Source organism: Notamacropus eugenii, chromosome 2 (genome assembly GCF_028372415.1).
Source record: "Notamacropus eugenii isolate mMacEug1 chromosome 2, mMacEug1.pri_v2, whole genome shotgun sequence".
Classification (NCBI taxonomy): domain Eukaryota; kingdom Metazoa; phylum Chordata; class Mammalia; order Diprotodontia; family Macropodidae; genus Notamacropus; species Notamacropus eugenii.
This window is the reverse complement of record NC_092873.1, coordinates 385,410,911-385,426,299: the sequence shown is the minus strand read 5'-3', so window position 1 is coordinate 385,426,299 and position 15,389 is coordinate 385,410,911. Positions and strand designations below refer to the sequence as shown.

At 43.9% G+C, this 15,389-nt stretch overlaps 1 protein-coding gene across 1 annotated transcript; it reads right to left on the bottom strand.

Annotated features, from left to right (window-relative positions):
* Nucleotides 1-589: 589 nt before the first annotated feature.
* LOC140529022 (uncharacterized) lies at nt 590-15,034 on the bottom strand. The gene is made up of 3 exons (XM_072647413.1): nt 14,949-15,034; nt 14,601-14,681; nt 590-1,843 (listed from the first exon to the last, which is right to left on the bottom strand). The coding sequence occupies exon 3, from the start codon at nt 1,682-1,684 to the stop codon at nt 590-592; it is 1,095 nt and encodes a 364-aa protein (XP_072503514.1). The 5' UTR covers nt 1,685-1,843; nt 14,601-14,681; nt 14,949-15,034.
* Nucleotides 15,035-15,389: the final 355 nt, after the last annotated feature.

Below are 15,389 nucleotides of genomic sequence, written 5' to 3'. Positions count from 1 at the left end.
CGCTGTCGTTGGAACTCGGCACTGGTGTTTTGCAGCTCCTTGATGAATAGAGCCAATTGGTGTATGTCCCCAGTCGCGTTCTCCGCGGGAAGGGTGCCTTGCAGCGCAGCACGTACACTGTCCCAGTCGCCAGGAAAAGAGGTGTTGGTTACATTAACGGGTAATGGAGTGACACAAAGCGGGGCGTATTTGTAGTGGCACTGTAGTTGCATATAAAGCTGAGTAAGCTGAAGAGTATCCCCAAGCCACAGGACTGTGGTGGCAAGGGCTCCAAGGGAACGCTGGAAGTGGGTATTGATGGAATTTTGGGCAGCCCAAGCGCCCAGTTCTTCTTGCATAAAGGTTTGAAGAGTGGACGCCAAGACGTCTACACTGTGTTGCAGTTCCTGGATCTGGAACTCCTCGTAGATCTCAATAGCAAGGTTCAGGAGTCCTAATATGGTGCCATCCGCAGCTCGGCAAGTGCGGGTCAAAGGGGCCGATGGGGGTTTTTGGGAGATGCGTTGCCACAGTTCGTCAGTCGGGGTAAGAGCAAATGGTTCAGCTTTGACCGGAAGCAATTGATAGGGGACTTGCCGCACCAGGAAGATCAGGCGGTCTTTATACTGGAAGTCGATGGTGTCAGGGTTGCATTGAAGCAGGTGACATTATATCTGGGCAACCCCGTCGATGGTGACATTGGTATGATAGAGGTGTTTGCAGGATGGCAGAGAAGGAATGCTTCATCTGGTGGGGTGCGAACGGAAGCGTGAAACTGGTGACAAAGCGAGTCCTTGCCCTCGTTACAATGGTGGCATGTACTGTTGGAATTTCCAAACACCGCCTTCCAAGTGGTCCATGTGAGGTCGCGGCAGTGGGTCAGGTCTTTCGTGGAGTCAAAACATGGCCATATCTCCACTGATGTGTTTGTGGGGGCGAAAGCAAGTCCCACTTTCCAGATCTCCGAGTGTAAAGTCCCATAGGGGGAAGCTACAGGAGCAGGGGCTGGTAGCTGTCGGTACCTCTTATACTTGGCTACATGATCCCAGAAATGGAGTGACACATTGCCTACAGTTGGTCCGCAAGAGAACACACCAGTGGAACAAGCCTTGTAGAGTTCCCATACATCTCCATATCCTTCTAGACATGGGGTTGGGGCGTGGGTGTGATTGAAATAAGTAGAGTACTGGTGGTATGACTGGCTCTGGGTCTGGGTACAGTTTATAGAGTGAGGTATTGCTAGCAGAGATACATTAAGTCGAGCAGTGTGATTGTATATGTCGGGAGAGAAATGCAGATTGGAAGTAACAGTAAATGTTTGCAGCTGTAAGCAGTACTCAGTGAGATTGGTGAGGTTGGCCGCTGTGAGGCAAATAGGTTGTGTATAGGCTACAAAGGTCATGGGGCGCCGGAAGGTGTGTGAAGCGGTGGCCTCGGGAGTTCCCATTCGGGCGCCCTGCTGGATGCAATCTGAGGGACTGTCTCCCACTAACTTAGAGGCGTTGCCTCTAACAAAGAGTTTCGAGGGTCCATTCCCCCATCCCAGCACTCTGACGGTTGGAGGGTCTTTCATTACTGCCCAGTAGTGATGGCCTTGTTCATCCGCTTGTCGTCTTTGGGGGCTGGTGAGGTTGTACCATTTGGAGTGTGCAGCTGAGGCTTGGGTCGTGGAGAGACTGAGTGTCAAGAGGAACAGCTCAGCCATTTTCCACGTCTATTTCCTCTGTCTCCTGGTGTGCACCGTGGGTCGGCGGCGGTGCCTCATCTTCTGCTCCAGTTGTGGCCGGTCCTCCGAGCTTTCCTGGTTGAAGTTCTGCTGCCCATCAGTTTGGGACCCACTGTTGGTCAGCCTCTGTTCCGCCATCTGGTAAAATACAAAGATGACCCTGTCCTCTAATGACAATTGTGCCGGGGCCTTCCCAGCCCCCGGTTGGTGACTTCCACATCTCCCGTGCACCTGTTAAGCAGGTGGAGGGGTAGGGGTCAGAGAGGGATAATGTGGTCTTTGGACTAGAGGGGACAAAGTAGCGCAAAGCTGGCGTGGTGTTGTCATCCCAAAAAGTCAAATAATTATGGGTGAATACCACCTGAGCCAGCAGGGCTCCAGAGAGCCGTCCCCCAGCTTCCCCTTTTTGTTTAACAAGGAGAGACTTGAGGGTGCGATTGGCATGCTCTACAATGGCCTGGCCCTGGGGATTATAGGGAATGTCAGTAACATGGGAAATGGAGAACTCTGAACAGAACTGCATGAAGGCGCGGGAGGTGTAAGCAGGACCATTGTCAGTCTTAAGGACTCTGGGGGCTCCAGCGACGGCAAAGCAATGAAGGAGGTGCACCGTGACGTGACGGGCCGCTTCGCCAGGTTGTAAAGAAATGAAAAGAAAATTGGAAAAGGTGTCAACCGTCACATGTATGAGGGATGAGCCAAAATGCGTGACGTCCATCTGCCACACCTCATTGGGGTAGGTACCACGAGGATTAATAGCATGGTCCTGTGGAGGTGGGCGAAAGGGGACGCAGGAGGCACAGCACTTAACAAGGGCACGAGCCTCAGCCTTGGATAAGCCAATAGAGGAAGCGTAAGGAACGGGCAGACAAATGGAATTTGTAATGAGCTTGGTGGGCGTCGGTCAGCATGGGGCATGACAAGGCCCTGTCCACCACATCATTACCGTGATAAATAGGACCAGAAAGGCTCAAGTGAGAGTGAATGTGAAGAACATAAATAGGTTGAGCACGAGCATAGAGAAGAGTTTGCGCATCAACAAGCAAAGAGTTTAACCGAGACAGGCGGGGATTGATAGCCACAGATGGCAAGGCAGAAAGGGCCGCAGCACAGTACAGGCTGCCGGTTATAAGGTTGAATGGGATGGCAGGAAAAAGTCGAAGAGCTTGGCAAATGGCATAGAGCTCATTTTTCTGGGCAGACGTGTGAGGAGTGTTGTAGACCTTAAGCAGCTTACAGTGTGGGGCATAGACAGCTGCGCAGCCATTCTTTGTAGCGTCCGTAAAAACATTAGGGCCCGAGACAGGCTGGGAAGACACAACACAAGAAGGAGGAGACAAAGGTAGCACAGTCCACCCCTGAAGGAATGGTGGCAAAGGTAACGAGACAAAAACACACACACATAGATAGGAGAATGGCCCATTCTTCGTGGTGATCTGCATAAAGGCGGAGGACCTCCTCGCCAGTGGGAAAATTAAATTGCGGGTATATCCCAAAGATTTGGAGACCGCCTTGAGCGATGTCTAAACAATATTGTGCCAAAAGGAGGTACTTATCCAGAAGGCTTCTCTTCGCCTTCTTTGGGTACATCCACTCTATTGCCCCGTGTCATTGGTAAAGACAGGCAATAAGGGAGTCAGGGTTAAGTATGACGGCGTAAATGGGGCTAATAGGGTCATACTGTACAATATAGTCATCAGATCAATGTTGGATTTCTGAAAGGGCCTTCTTTGCCACAGGAGTCCACTCCCTGGGGGAGGTAAGGTCACTATTCCCTCTTAAGATGTCATATAATGGTGTCATGAGGTTCTCAGGGATGGGTGTTGTGGCCCACAACCACTGGAGAGAACCGATTAATTTCTGGAAATCGTTTAAGGTAAAGACCTTTCAAATGTTGATAGTGGGCGGCTGCCGAAACACGACCATTTTGAAGGGTGTGACCCAGATAAAGGTATGGGGCAGTATTTTGTATCTTATGTGGCGCCACCTGGAGGCCATACTCCACCAGACATTGCAGTGTCTGCTCTACTAGGGCTGTTAATTTGGCGGCGTCTGGGGAGTCTAGGAGAACATCATCCATATAATGAAGGATGATGGCGTCTGGGAAGATTTCTCTTATTGGGGCTATAACAGCCGCTACATAAGTTTGGCACATTGTGGGGCTGTTAGCCATCCCTTGTGGAAGGACTTTGAACTGGTATCTGTGAGAGGGACCTTGGAAATTAAGGTGAAGAACCGAAAAGGCAAATTTATATCGGTCCTCGGGATGTAAAGGAATGGAATAAAAGCAGTCTTTAATATCTATAATCTATATATGATAATTCTTTGGTATAAAGGCCAGGGATGGAAGACCAGTTTGTAAAGGGCCCACGGGCCTCATGCATTGATTGATGGCACATAGGTCTATTAACATCCTCCATGTGCCATTCTTTTTCTTAATTAAGAATACGAGAGAATTAAAGTTACTTATAGTAGGTTCTATATGGCCAGATTCTAGTAATCCCTGCACTATATGTTGTAAAGCGGTGAGCTTTTCTGCACTCAGGGGCCACTGTTCTACCCACACAAGGAGTTGGGAAGTCCATTCAATTTGTGGGCATCTCACCACACGAGTGGCCCTGATCAGTTTTTTGCCAGATGGTGTGGGTTGACTAGGTGTACCTGCATTTGTTCAAGAACATCTCGGCCCCAGGGGGCTGATGACAGCCCTGCTATTCTCAAAGGCCTAAAGAATCCAGTTTGTAGTGCATAATTCCAAGTCAAGTGTCTGGCCGCCTTTCTGGCTATCTGGTCTCCTCCTACTCCAGCGACCGTAAGAGATAAGGGCTCAAGAGGCCATGAGGGAGCCCATTGTTCAGCATTTATCATGGAGAAATCTGCTCCAGTATCTAACATGCCGAGAACAGGGTGTCCTTCAACCATAAGGGTCATCATAGGTCTCTGCTTATCTACAACTTGGCACCAATTTATGTCCAGGGTGTTCTCTTCAACCCATGGGAGGGCAATGCTGCACCCAATGGGCGTCCCCAGGGGTAAAGTAACAGGGTAACAGTGGGGGTTGGTGATGTAGATAGTGGAGCCCCCTGCTAGAAGTAATTATGTGTGTACTATGCCGGGGAAATACCCAGTAGGCTCCACTACTAACCAGGGGAAGGAGGCCGAAGGGATGTGGACTGCCACCCACCGTGTCCCATGGCTTAATGACAATATCTGGCTCTTCCCCTTCCCCCTCTGCTGCAATGCATGTTAGTACTTCAGTTGTTGCAACTCTCGGCGATATCTTTCGCCCAAGACTGTTGGGAGTGGCTGTGGTCCCATCGGAATCTCTGGGGCTACTTGGATGGGATAGCTTTGAGGGGGTTGGGGTCGGGGCCCCCACGGGGAGGGCCCCCTCTCCCGTTTCCCGGCACCGAAGCACTATACTGCATCCTGCTATGGCAATACTTGGCCACATGCCCCTTTTTTCCACAAGAATAACATGTGGGGCTAGGGTCAGGTGTTGTAATTTTTCCAGACTGGCATTCCCTGCTATAATGCCCGGTCCTGCCACAGCGGAAGCAGTTTCCAGCATTGCTCCTTCCTTTAAGGCCGGAGACTACCCCCTGAGCTATGGTGGTAGCCATAGCGGTTAGCTTGGGGTCCTCACCAGGCGTGTTAAGGAGGCGGTCCACCACGTCTGTCAGAGAAGCAGTTGCGCTGAGACCAGCCAATGCCTTTTGATATGGGCCTCTAAGCCCCTCCTTCACAATCTGAGTGATAACCAATTCAGTGCCTGCTCCCTGGCCAAGGAGGCGCTGTACAGTTGTTTGGACCCTACTGACAAAATCCGTGGGATTTTCGTCGGACCGCTGCTTCAGGCCTGGGAGCCTGGAGCGGCTTTCTCCTTGGGCCTCTAACTTGGAAAAGGCCTGCAGAGTGCAGGCCGTGACCCCTACGACTAATGGCTGATAGTCATTTTGTCTCTGAGGCTCTTTCCACTTCCCAGTGCCAGTGAGCATCTCGTAGGCATCATTGGCATTAGTGATGTCCTTTTCCTCAATGTATAGGTCGGCCTCTCTTTTGCACAATGCCTCCCACTGGCCAGGGGTAAGGACTGTTTGTGCTACGTCCTTCCAATCTGTGGGGGTCCATGGCCAGGTGGAAGTGGCGTTCTTAAGTAATTGGGAGGTATATGGGTCCGAAGGGCCATATTTCACCACAGTTTCCTTTAAGTCTTTGAGGAATTTAAATGGTATTGGCTCATGGGTCCGTTGTCCCCCTGGAGCCTCTCTTACTGGGAACATCTGGGGTACAGTGTCCCATCCTTCCACAGTCTCCCCCTTCCTCATGGCCTCCTGGAGGTTCCTAGCCACTACACCACCTCCAGGAGGCCTACCACCATGCCCAAAGACAAATTGCAGTTCACTGGGCATCGCCAATGTGGCCAGATCAGCAGTGGCGGCCTCCACCTCTTCCTCTCTGAGGTGGTGTTTCACAGGTTTGGGCTTTGCTCCAGTGCAGGAGGTACTTCCGGGTTGTTTTAGGTGCTGCGCAAGGGAGCTGGGCAGTGTGCCAAGCTCGGGAGGGAGACTTCCGGGCTGGAATGTGTGCTGTGCCACAGCTCTAGGCCGTGCACCATCTTGCTGTGCCACAGCACCCGAAGGACACCAGCATGGTGGGGGTGCAGTCAGCTGGGGCCTCCCCTCCCCCTCAGATGTTTCCCCTAGGGAGTCCCCCACTTGGGTTGCACATGTTGCTGCCACGACAGGGCCGGGCACGCCTTGGAGGACCATCTTTATCAGCCCGTACATGGTGAAATCCACATCTGTTAACATACCGGGCCATCTGTTGGCCTACCAGCATCCAATTGTCCTTGGTAATCCTCGAATATTCTAGCCATGGGGAAATCTTCCAAATATGCTCAACAAAATCACAACAATGGCTTAAGTGGGGCTTAATCCCTTCCTTCTTACAAAGCTTATATAAGTGGCTAGCAAGCACTGCCTTCTCCTCAGGCTTGATCAGCGGGATACTATACCCCTGACCCATAATTCCCGCTGCCCAACTAACGGCGAGGCTCACCCTTCTTCCTGCCGACTAACGGCGAGGCTGTTTGGTCCTTCTGCCCGACTATGGGGAGGCCAGGCGGGTTCCCTGACTCAAGTCCCTGTTCGGGCGCCAGCTGCTCAGGGCCTGTCCCTGAGCCGTCACCTGGAAGCTTACCTCTCCTGTAAGCCAACTACTTTACCGGTCTTCAGACATCTCCAGCCCCTCCTGCAGGGGAGGGGAATGACCAAACAGAGCACCCGAGGAGGCTGTTTCCTTCACTTTATTGCTTACATCACTCCTCCCGACCTTCCCATGTTTCCCCCCTACATACCCTGCCATAGCTCCTCCCATGTTCCGCCCTGGAGGCAGAGCCAGCTCCGTAAGGGGCATTCCCAGCACCCAAAGGCGGGTTCTCACCCCCGGGCATCTCCAGGTTCACCAGGGGACCACGGTCCAGAGCTCGGCCCTCTGCAGACTTATTTTACATCCTGCTACCTTGCTAAAACTATTCACTGTTTCAACTAATTTTTAGTTGAATCACTAGGATTTTCCAAATATATCATTATATCCTTTGCAAAAAAAGATAACTTTTTTCCTCATTGTCCTTTCTGATGTCTTTTCCCTCTATTATTGCTATTGTTAGCATTTCTAATACAATATTGGATGATATTGGTGATAATAGGCATCTTTATTTCACTCCTGATCTTATTGAGAAGGCTGCTAGCTTATCCCAGTTACAGATATGTTTGCTGATGGTTCTAGGTAGATGCTTCTTATCATTTTAAGAAAAAATCCATTTATACCTATACTTTTCACTGTTTTAATAAGTGTTGTATTTTTTCATAAGCTTTTTCTACATCTATTGATATAAGCATATGATTTTTGTGCTTTTGTTATTGATAGAATCAATTAGGTTAATAGTTTTCCTTATATTGAACCAACCCTGCATTCCTGGTATAAATCCCATTTGATCATAATGTATAATCTTTGTGATGTATTGCTCTAGTCTCCTACCTAGTATTTTATTTAGAACTTTTGCATCAATATTAGTGAAACTGATTATAATTTCCTTTCTCTGTTTCTGCTCTTTTTTTAGGTTTAGGTATCAGCACAATATTTATTCCAAAAAAAGAGTTTAGTAGGACTCCTTCTTTGCCTACTACTCCAAATAATTTATTTAATATTGGAATTAGTTGATCTTCAAATGTTTGGTAGAATTCATTTGCAAATCCATCTGGTCCTGATGCTTTTTTCTTAGGAAGCTCATTTATAGTCTGTTCAATTTCTTTTTTCTAAAATAAGTTTACTTAGATATTCTATTTCCTCTTTTGCTGATGTGGGCAGTTTATATTTTTGTAAGTATTCTTCCATTTTGCTTAAATTGTCAAATTTATTGGCATATAATTGGGCAAATAACTATTAATAATTGCTTTAATTTCATCTTCATTATTGATCTATTCATTCTTTTCATTTTTTGATGCTGGTGATTTGATTTTCTTCTCTCTCTTTTTTAAATCATATTAACCAATTGTTTATGTATTTTAATGGAGTTTTTTCCTAAAATCAGCTCCTAGTTTTATTTATTAATTCAATGGTTTTTACATGCAATTTTATACATTTCACCTTTAATTTCTTTATTATTATTGTTATTATTGTGTAAAGTTCTTGAAAGGAATATTGAATTTTAAGTTAAACTTTATCAAGTGCCTACAAAATACAAAACAAAGAATTCTTCTTGTTTAATATGCTCTGATATGTTGGTCAAAGCTCTGCTCCAAAGCTACAAACTAGGGAGAAAAGGCAAATGATAACAACACCGACAACAAGGCTGAGAGCAGTTAAATAAAACTGATCTGACTTGGACCCTATGGATACACAAGGAACTGGGGCTAGAATTAAATTGAAAGGAAGGCTACACTGCTCTGGGGAATTGATATTGTTCCCTTAATGACTCCAAGTTTTTCTTTGAAACAAAGGCCTGTCTTCAAAAAAAAAAAAATCAATGTTATCATAGTGACCCTATTAATAAAAATAATTAGATAAAATAAGAAGCTGCCAGATTTCTACTCCCCTCTCCAACAGCCTCACTGTGAACTAGAGTCTCTACCCACCAAGGTTCCTGCCCCATAGTCTCTATGTCTTCTCTCCCCTAACTAAAAGTTGATTTCTGGACCCTTTCAATCTGCTCTCCCTGGTCAGTTACATTATGAGAAAGTTTACCCAGACATGAAAAATATGGCTTTGCTCCAAAGTTACAAACATGGGAGAATGGTACTGCCACAGATACAAACTGGGACAAAGAAGGAAAAGCAAGTTGAGGGGGATAGATATTAGGCAAAGTTTTCAACAGGTTGAATGTGAAGTTACAGTTGAGTATTTAAGTGGAGCCAAGGGAAGGAGAGAGCTTGCCCCAAGGGGATTCTTATATATCTCAGATATATATATATGTATATATATATATATATACATATATATATATAGTATACATCTTATACAACTCAGAATTCAGGTTCTAGAGTTCAAAGTACCAGAAGGGCCTACAATGGAGATCTATATCCATCTAAGGTACTGAACACAATCCATTTTCTCTGGCTACCCAAGTACTGGCCAGAGACTGGAATCAGAGCACTCACTCTACTTGGGAAGTATCTTGTGGGTCTATTTGAGATATACAGCTGAAATAAAGCATCAGACCAGATTGAGACTGAGCACCAGTTATTACTGACCCAGATTGCTGGACAAAATTCCCTGCTGGCTGCTCCTGCAACCTATGTCCTCCCTACGTTTGAAGTGACCAGCCAAGGGAACTAACACTACTACCTATTCTCATCATAATGGGACCATGGAGATCCTAAATCAACTTGGAGATACTTAATCAATTGGGTGTTCCCCTTCACCAAGCCAACTGCCAACTTCTGCTACCCTTGTCCTTATGGTTGAGTTACTATTGGCTGAAGAGTAAATGCCTTTCCTCTCCTACCTCTTCCTACATTCTCATGAAAATCTATCTGAGCTCCACCCCTGTATAGTCCACATCCTCCTTAGCTCCTTAAGACCTCCCACCCCTTTGTTAACTAGCTCCCCTAGCACCTACCTTCACCACAGAGCCCTTCACCTCACACACTTATCTTCTGCCATCATCTACTGACTTCCAAGTCATTCTCTCTCCTTCTCAGAGTATGCTTTTCACAGCCTTCCTGTCCACCCCAACCCCTGCCCCCATGCTGATAGAATTCAATAATCATTTCATTGTCACTTCAAACACCTTAGCATTACAGTTACCCAGTGTCTTCGATTCTCTCTGAATATCTCCACTCCACTTAATCCAACCATACTCTTAATTTTACCCTTTCTCATAATTCTTATAACTGATACCTCTGAAATCCTTCTCTGATCATCATCTCTAATCCTTACGTGCATCTTTCTCTTGTTCTCACTCTTTTAAACTTATTCTTCAACCTATGACCTCCAAACCATCTGCTCATTTCTTTTCTCCTGATTCATCATTCGTTCTCTAGAATCACTTTCTTCCCTTTACAATGTTGACTCTATAAGTTACAGGTTTAACTTTTCCCTAACCTCCATCCTTAAATCCCTTGCCTCTCTTATTGCTGCTCATGCTATGCCAAACCCCAATTCTCAATTACCTCCAATATCCATCTCACTCTAACTTGTTTACTGCTAAATTTTACTGGGAAAAAGATATAATCTTACTGGTTGACTCCACTATGAATCTACTTTTTCTAATATCGACTGGGTCTTCATTGCTACATGGCAATTCTCTTATTCTCGGATTTAATCTTTAATCTTAAAACAAATAAACTTAGTGAACACCACGATAAACATTTCCATTAACCTTGTAGAGTGGGAGAGGATTATACATGAAACTGCAAATTTCTATTATGTTAAGTTTGCTTTTCAAGGATACAACAAATTCCAAATGTAATTTTCAAAGATGTCTCATTTGTCTGTCATTCTTTCTGTCTTTCCATCTGTTCTTTTGTCATTTAGGGGGAAGTAGACTTTATCCTTAGTCCCTCTCCCCTTCTCATCTCTTCTTTCCAAATGAAAAAAAAGAAAAAAGAAAAACAAAACCCTTGTAAGAAATACACCTATTTAAGCAAAGCAAATTCCCACAATGGTCACATCATATATACATATATACACATATATATGTATATATGTGTATATATGTATATGCACATGTATATTTTAAGTCCATCATCTTTCTGTCAGTAGATGGGAAGCATGCCTTATCTTTGGTACTCTGGAATTGTAGTTGGTTATAGAATTGATCAGTACATTTTTGCTGGCACTTTATAAATTGTTCCTCTGGTGCTGCTCACCTCATTTTATATTTGTTAGCATAAGATTTTCCAGGTATATCCAAAACACTCTCTTTTATCATTTCTTATAGCACTATATTCCACTATATTTATATACCACAGTTTGTCTAACTGTTTCTCAAATGATGAACACCCTTTCCCTTAAGTCTTTGCCACTACAAAAAGAACTACTACAAATATATTTGTACATAATGGGTCCTCTTCCTCTTTCTTTTTTCTCTTTGGGGTATAAGCCTTACAATATTATCACTGGTTGCTGGCTATTGCCCTTCATTCTCCAAGAGAACAAGAATGACATTACTATGCTAGAATCAAGTTACAATGAGTCCAGTGGCAGCTGATCAAACCAATACAAGTTCAGAATGCTCTACCACCAGTCAGGCACAAGTAGTCGATGTGAACATTAGAGTGGATTCACTTAATTTGCACCTCTCACATTTCTTTTGAGTTACTTCAATTTTTCTTTGCTCAGAGCATGCCATGCTGGGTGGTCCTGTGCCAGTGGCTCCTATATCACACAATCAATTCCAAAGTTCTTAACAGAGACCTTGAGAGTGTTAGGTCAGGGAATACACATAGTTTAGTGACTTTGGGGGAATAGTTCCAAACTACTATTCAGAATGGCTGGACCAGTTCACAATTCTACCAAGAATGCATTAATGTACCTATTTTCCCACAGCCCCTCCAACATTTGTAAATTTCTTTTTTCCCCCATCATTTTAACCAAGCAGATTGCTATGAGGTAGAACCAGAGTTATCTTAAATTACATTTCTCTCATTATTAGTGATTTGGACAATTGTTATATATAGTTGTCAATAGTTTACATTTCTTCCTTTAAAAACCTGCTTGTTCATGTACCATTTATATATTGGGGAATTGTTCTCATTCTTATAAATTTTAATCAATTCTTCATACATTTTGTCAATAAGACTACACAAATTTCCCATTGTCATCCAAAACTCATCATGTCAAAAGCAGAACTTATTAACTTTCTCCCTAATTCTCTCCTTTTCCAAATTTTCCTATTTTTTTTGAAAGTGCCATCATCCTTCCACTGTCCCAGTTTCTGAACTTTGGACTAAACCCTGACCTTCATTCTCCAAATCCAATCAATTACTAAATTTTGTCTGTTCAATCATTGCTATATTTCTCGTATTTGTCTCCTTTTACATAATACATATGGAGAGAGAGAATTTATTACTTCTCATCTAAACTATTGCAATAGCCTCCTTGTCTACAGTCTTTCCCTTTTCTAGTCCATCATTCATATAGCTGCTAAATTAATATTCCTAAAGCATAAGTCTGACCATGTGATTCCCCTGATCAAAAATCTTCATTGGCTCTCTATTTCTTCTAGGATAAAACACAAACTCCTCAACCTGGCATTTAAAGCCTTCCACAATCTAGCTTGCACTCTCTTTCTAGATATTTCCATTTATACTCCTTCGTATGCTCTATTTTCCAGCTAAATTGTCTTACTAGCTAGAAACAACATTCTCTCTTTTCCCTCCATGCCCTTCCCCAGACTCTCTGTCACATGCCTGGATACATGCCAACCATACCCCTACTATTATCATTCCTAGCATCCTTCAAGTCTCAGTTCAAGTACAATTACCTACTTAAAGCTTTTCTTGATCCCTCCAGCTATTGGTATTTTCTCTCTCATGAAATTACTTTGCATTTACCAATCTATGTATATATTGTATCCCTGAAGTAGAATATAAGTTCCTCAAAAGCAAAAACTTTTATTTCTGCCTTTATACTCCCAGTGCTTAGCACAGTGCCTGGTACATAAATTGCTTTCAGTCTTCATTGCCTAACACAACAACTTGAACAATTAGTCATTTAATAAATATTTGTTTAAATAAATTAAATTGAATTTCATTCTGTGGGTATTTGGAGCTGTGAGTCTAGAGTAAGATGATGGAGAGTTTTTACAAACAGTCCCCATTCTAATAAAGCTCATATGGAGTCCAGGACTCCTGTCTGTTCCTTCACTATTTCTGGGTCCAGGCAGAAAAAATCTAGTGCCACTTCCTACATGATATCCATTCAGATATTTGAAGACAGAACTTCCATTCCCATCCCCATTCCCCAAGGATTTCTCTCCTCCGGGCTGAATATTCCTAATCCCTTCAATGACTGTCATATATCAAGATCTCAAGGTATTTCATTATCTTGGCTGCCCACTTGTGGGCATTGTCATTGTTGAACTTATTAGTACCCTTTCAGTTGCAACAGTACCCAATGGTTTTCCTTTTACCTTCCATTAGGTGCCAAGGAAAGGCAGAAAAAGGGATGAGGAAAATGTTTGGATATCAAAGGATCGACTGTCAGGGACACACCAGATCATGATCTTAATATGATGTCAAAAGGGAAAAGCAGACTTTGCATCTCTCCCTGTCTTCTATCTATGAGGTCTCTCTGATTCCTGGGCATTAATGACTTGAGGCTGCCAGTGCATAAGTTTCCAATATGTCCCCTGGCAGCCCAGATGAAATACAATCCAGATGCCTCAGAATCATGCAGTAGATCTTTGAGATGATAGGCCTAGATCTAGAACTACTCTGTAAGATTTTTCTGGGCCTGTTACCTGTTACCTGTTCTGCAAAATGATGAGACTAGATTAGATTGCCCCTGAGATCAAACTCTAGATCTACCATCTTGTGCCCCAATATATATAAGGTAAAGGGAAGATGGAGGAACCATGGTGCACAGAGCACCAGGCCTAGAATCAGGAAGACTCTTCCTGAGTTCAAATCTGGCCTCTGAAACTTACTAGCTGAGTGACCCTGAACAAGTCACTTAACCTTGTTTGCCTAAGCTCCTCAAGTGTAAAATGAGCAGGAGAAGGAAATGGCAAACTGTTCCAGTTTCTTTGCCAAGAAAACCCCAAATGGGGTCATGAAGAATCAGACATGACTGAACAACAATAAAAAAAAATGTAAAATAAATATCAGTTATAGATGTCAGTGGAATAAGAATTGTCAATACCCTATAATTATCTTCAAACAGTGAATCTGAGGAAAGGGATGCAAGTGTAGGAGGGAGGCCCAAGAAAAAAAGCTCTAAAGGATTCCAGTAGGGACCTATGGTGTCCGTGAGGATAAGTTTATCTGTTTTCCCTCTCTATCAGGCTTTGGCTCAATCAAAAATTATCTCTTCTACTAGGTCTAGGATGATCCTCTTTAGGTTATTAATCACTTTCCCTGCTTATTATTTCTATTGCTTATCACCTCAGACTAGCTAAAAAAAAAAAAAAAAACCTCTTACAAGCTGACCCAGGCTTGTGTTATTCTAGGAAAAAAATCATTGCTCAAGAACCTCCCCAGTCCTCCTGCTAGAAGGAAATGGATGTGTCTACTGTTTTTATCCAAGCTGCTCTTTTCTCAAATTTCTATCACCAGCAATATGATCGAACATAAAACAAGGGTTAGTGGCTGCTGATTTATTTTATTTAGAGACAAATAGGCAACACAATCACATGAGCAGGGAGAGGTTGATAAAAGAGGTGCTGTACCTGGTATAGTCACTGGAAACAATAGTAGCCAACGCAAAATGCTTCTTGCTCCAATGGGCTCTGCATCCTGGCTCTTACCTCCTGATGGGAAGAAGGACAAAGTGATCTCAGAAAGTTGTTCAGTTGTTCAGTTAGAGTTGTTCAGTTCCTAGAGTCCTACCCTTCCCAATTCAGAGGCAGGAAGAGAGTTATGGCAAGGGGGTCTCACTAACTATTGCTCAATCTGCTACAGTATGTCAGCATGGCCACAACTGTGGCCACTACTCCAATATCCAACTCCAAACAAAAGACAAGAAAGTTTTGTAGAGAGGAAAAGGAGTTCAAAGAGAAAATTACCCTGCTCCTCACCTTCTTGGCCTGACTTATTTTTTTCTTTTCCTTTCCCAAATCCCCTGTGAACACCCCCAGAAAACCCTTCAGTTTTATGACCTCATTGGCGGATGGAATCCTGGGAAGCATCTCCTTCATATTCATTCTTGCACAAGATTAAATTTTGACACAGAGTAGCAATCTTATCTACCAGGGCATTGTCTCACTACCTATTAGGACATAGAGAACCCATGAAGGAATTTAAACGGTCATCACTGCAGGTCCAGCCAAGCAGTGAGAGGCTAGTGCGTAAATATAAAGAGTAACTGGCATCTTTACTTTTGAGATAATATATATGTCTGAGGGTCAATCACTTGCCAATAAAAGTTTTGAGTAGTCCTTTCCAAAAATGTGAAACTGGGTAGGGGAAGTAAAAATTTCAGACCTCACTCTATATAAGTAGCACTCTATATAAGTCAA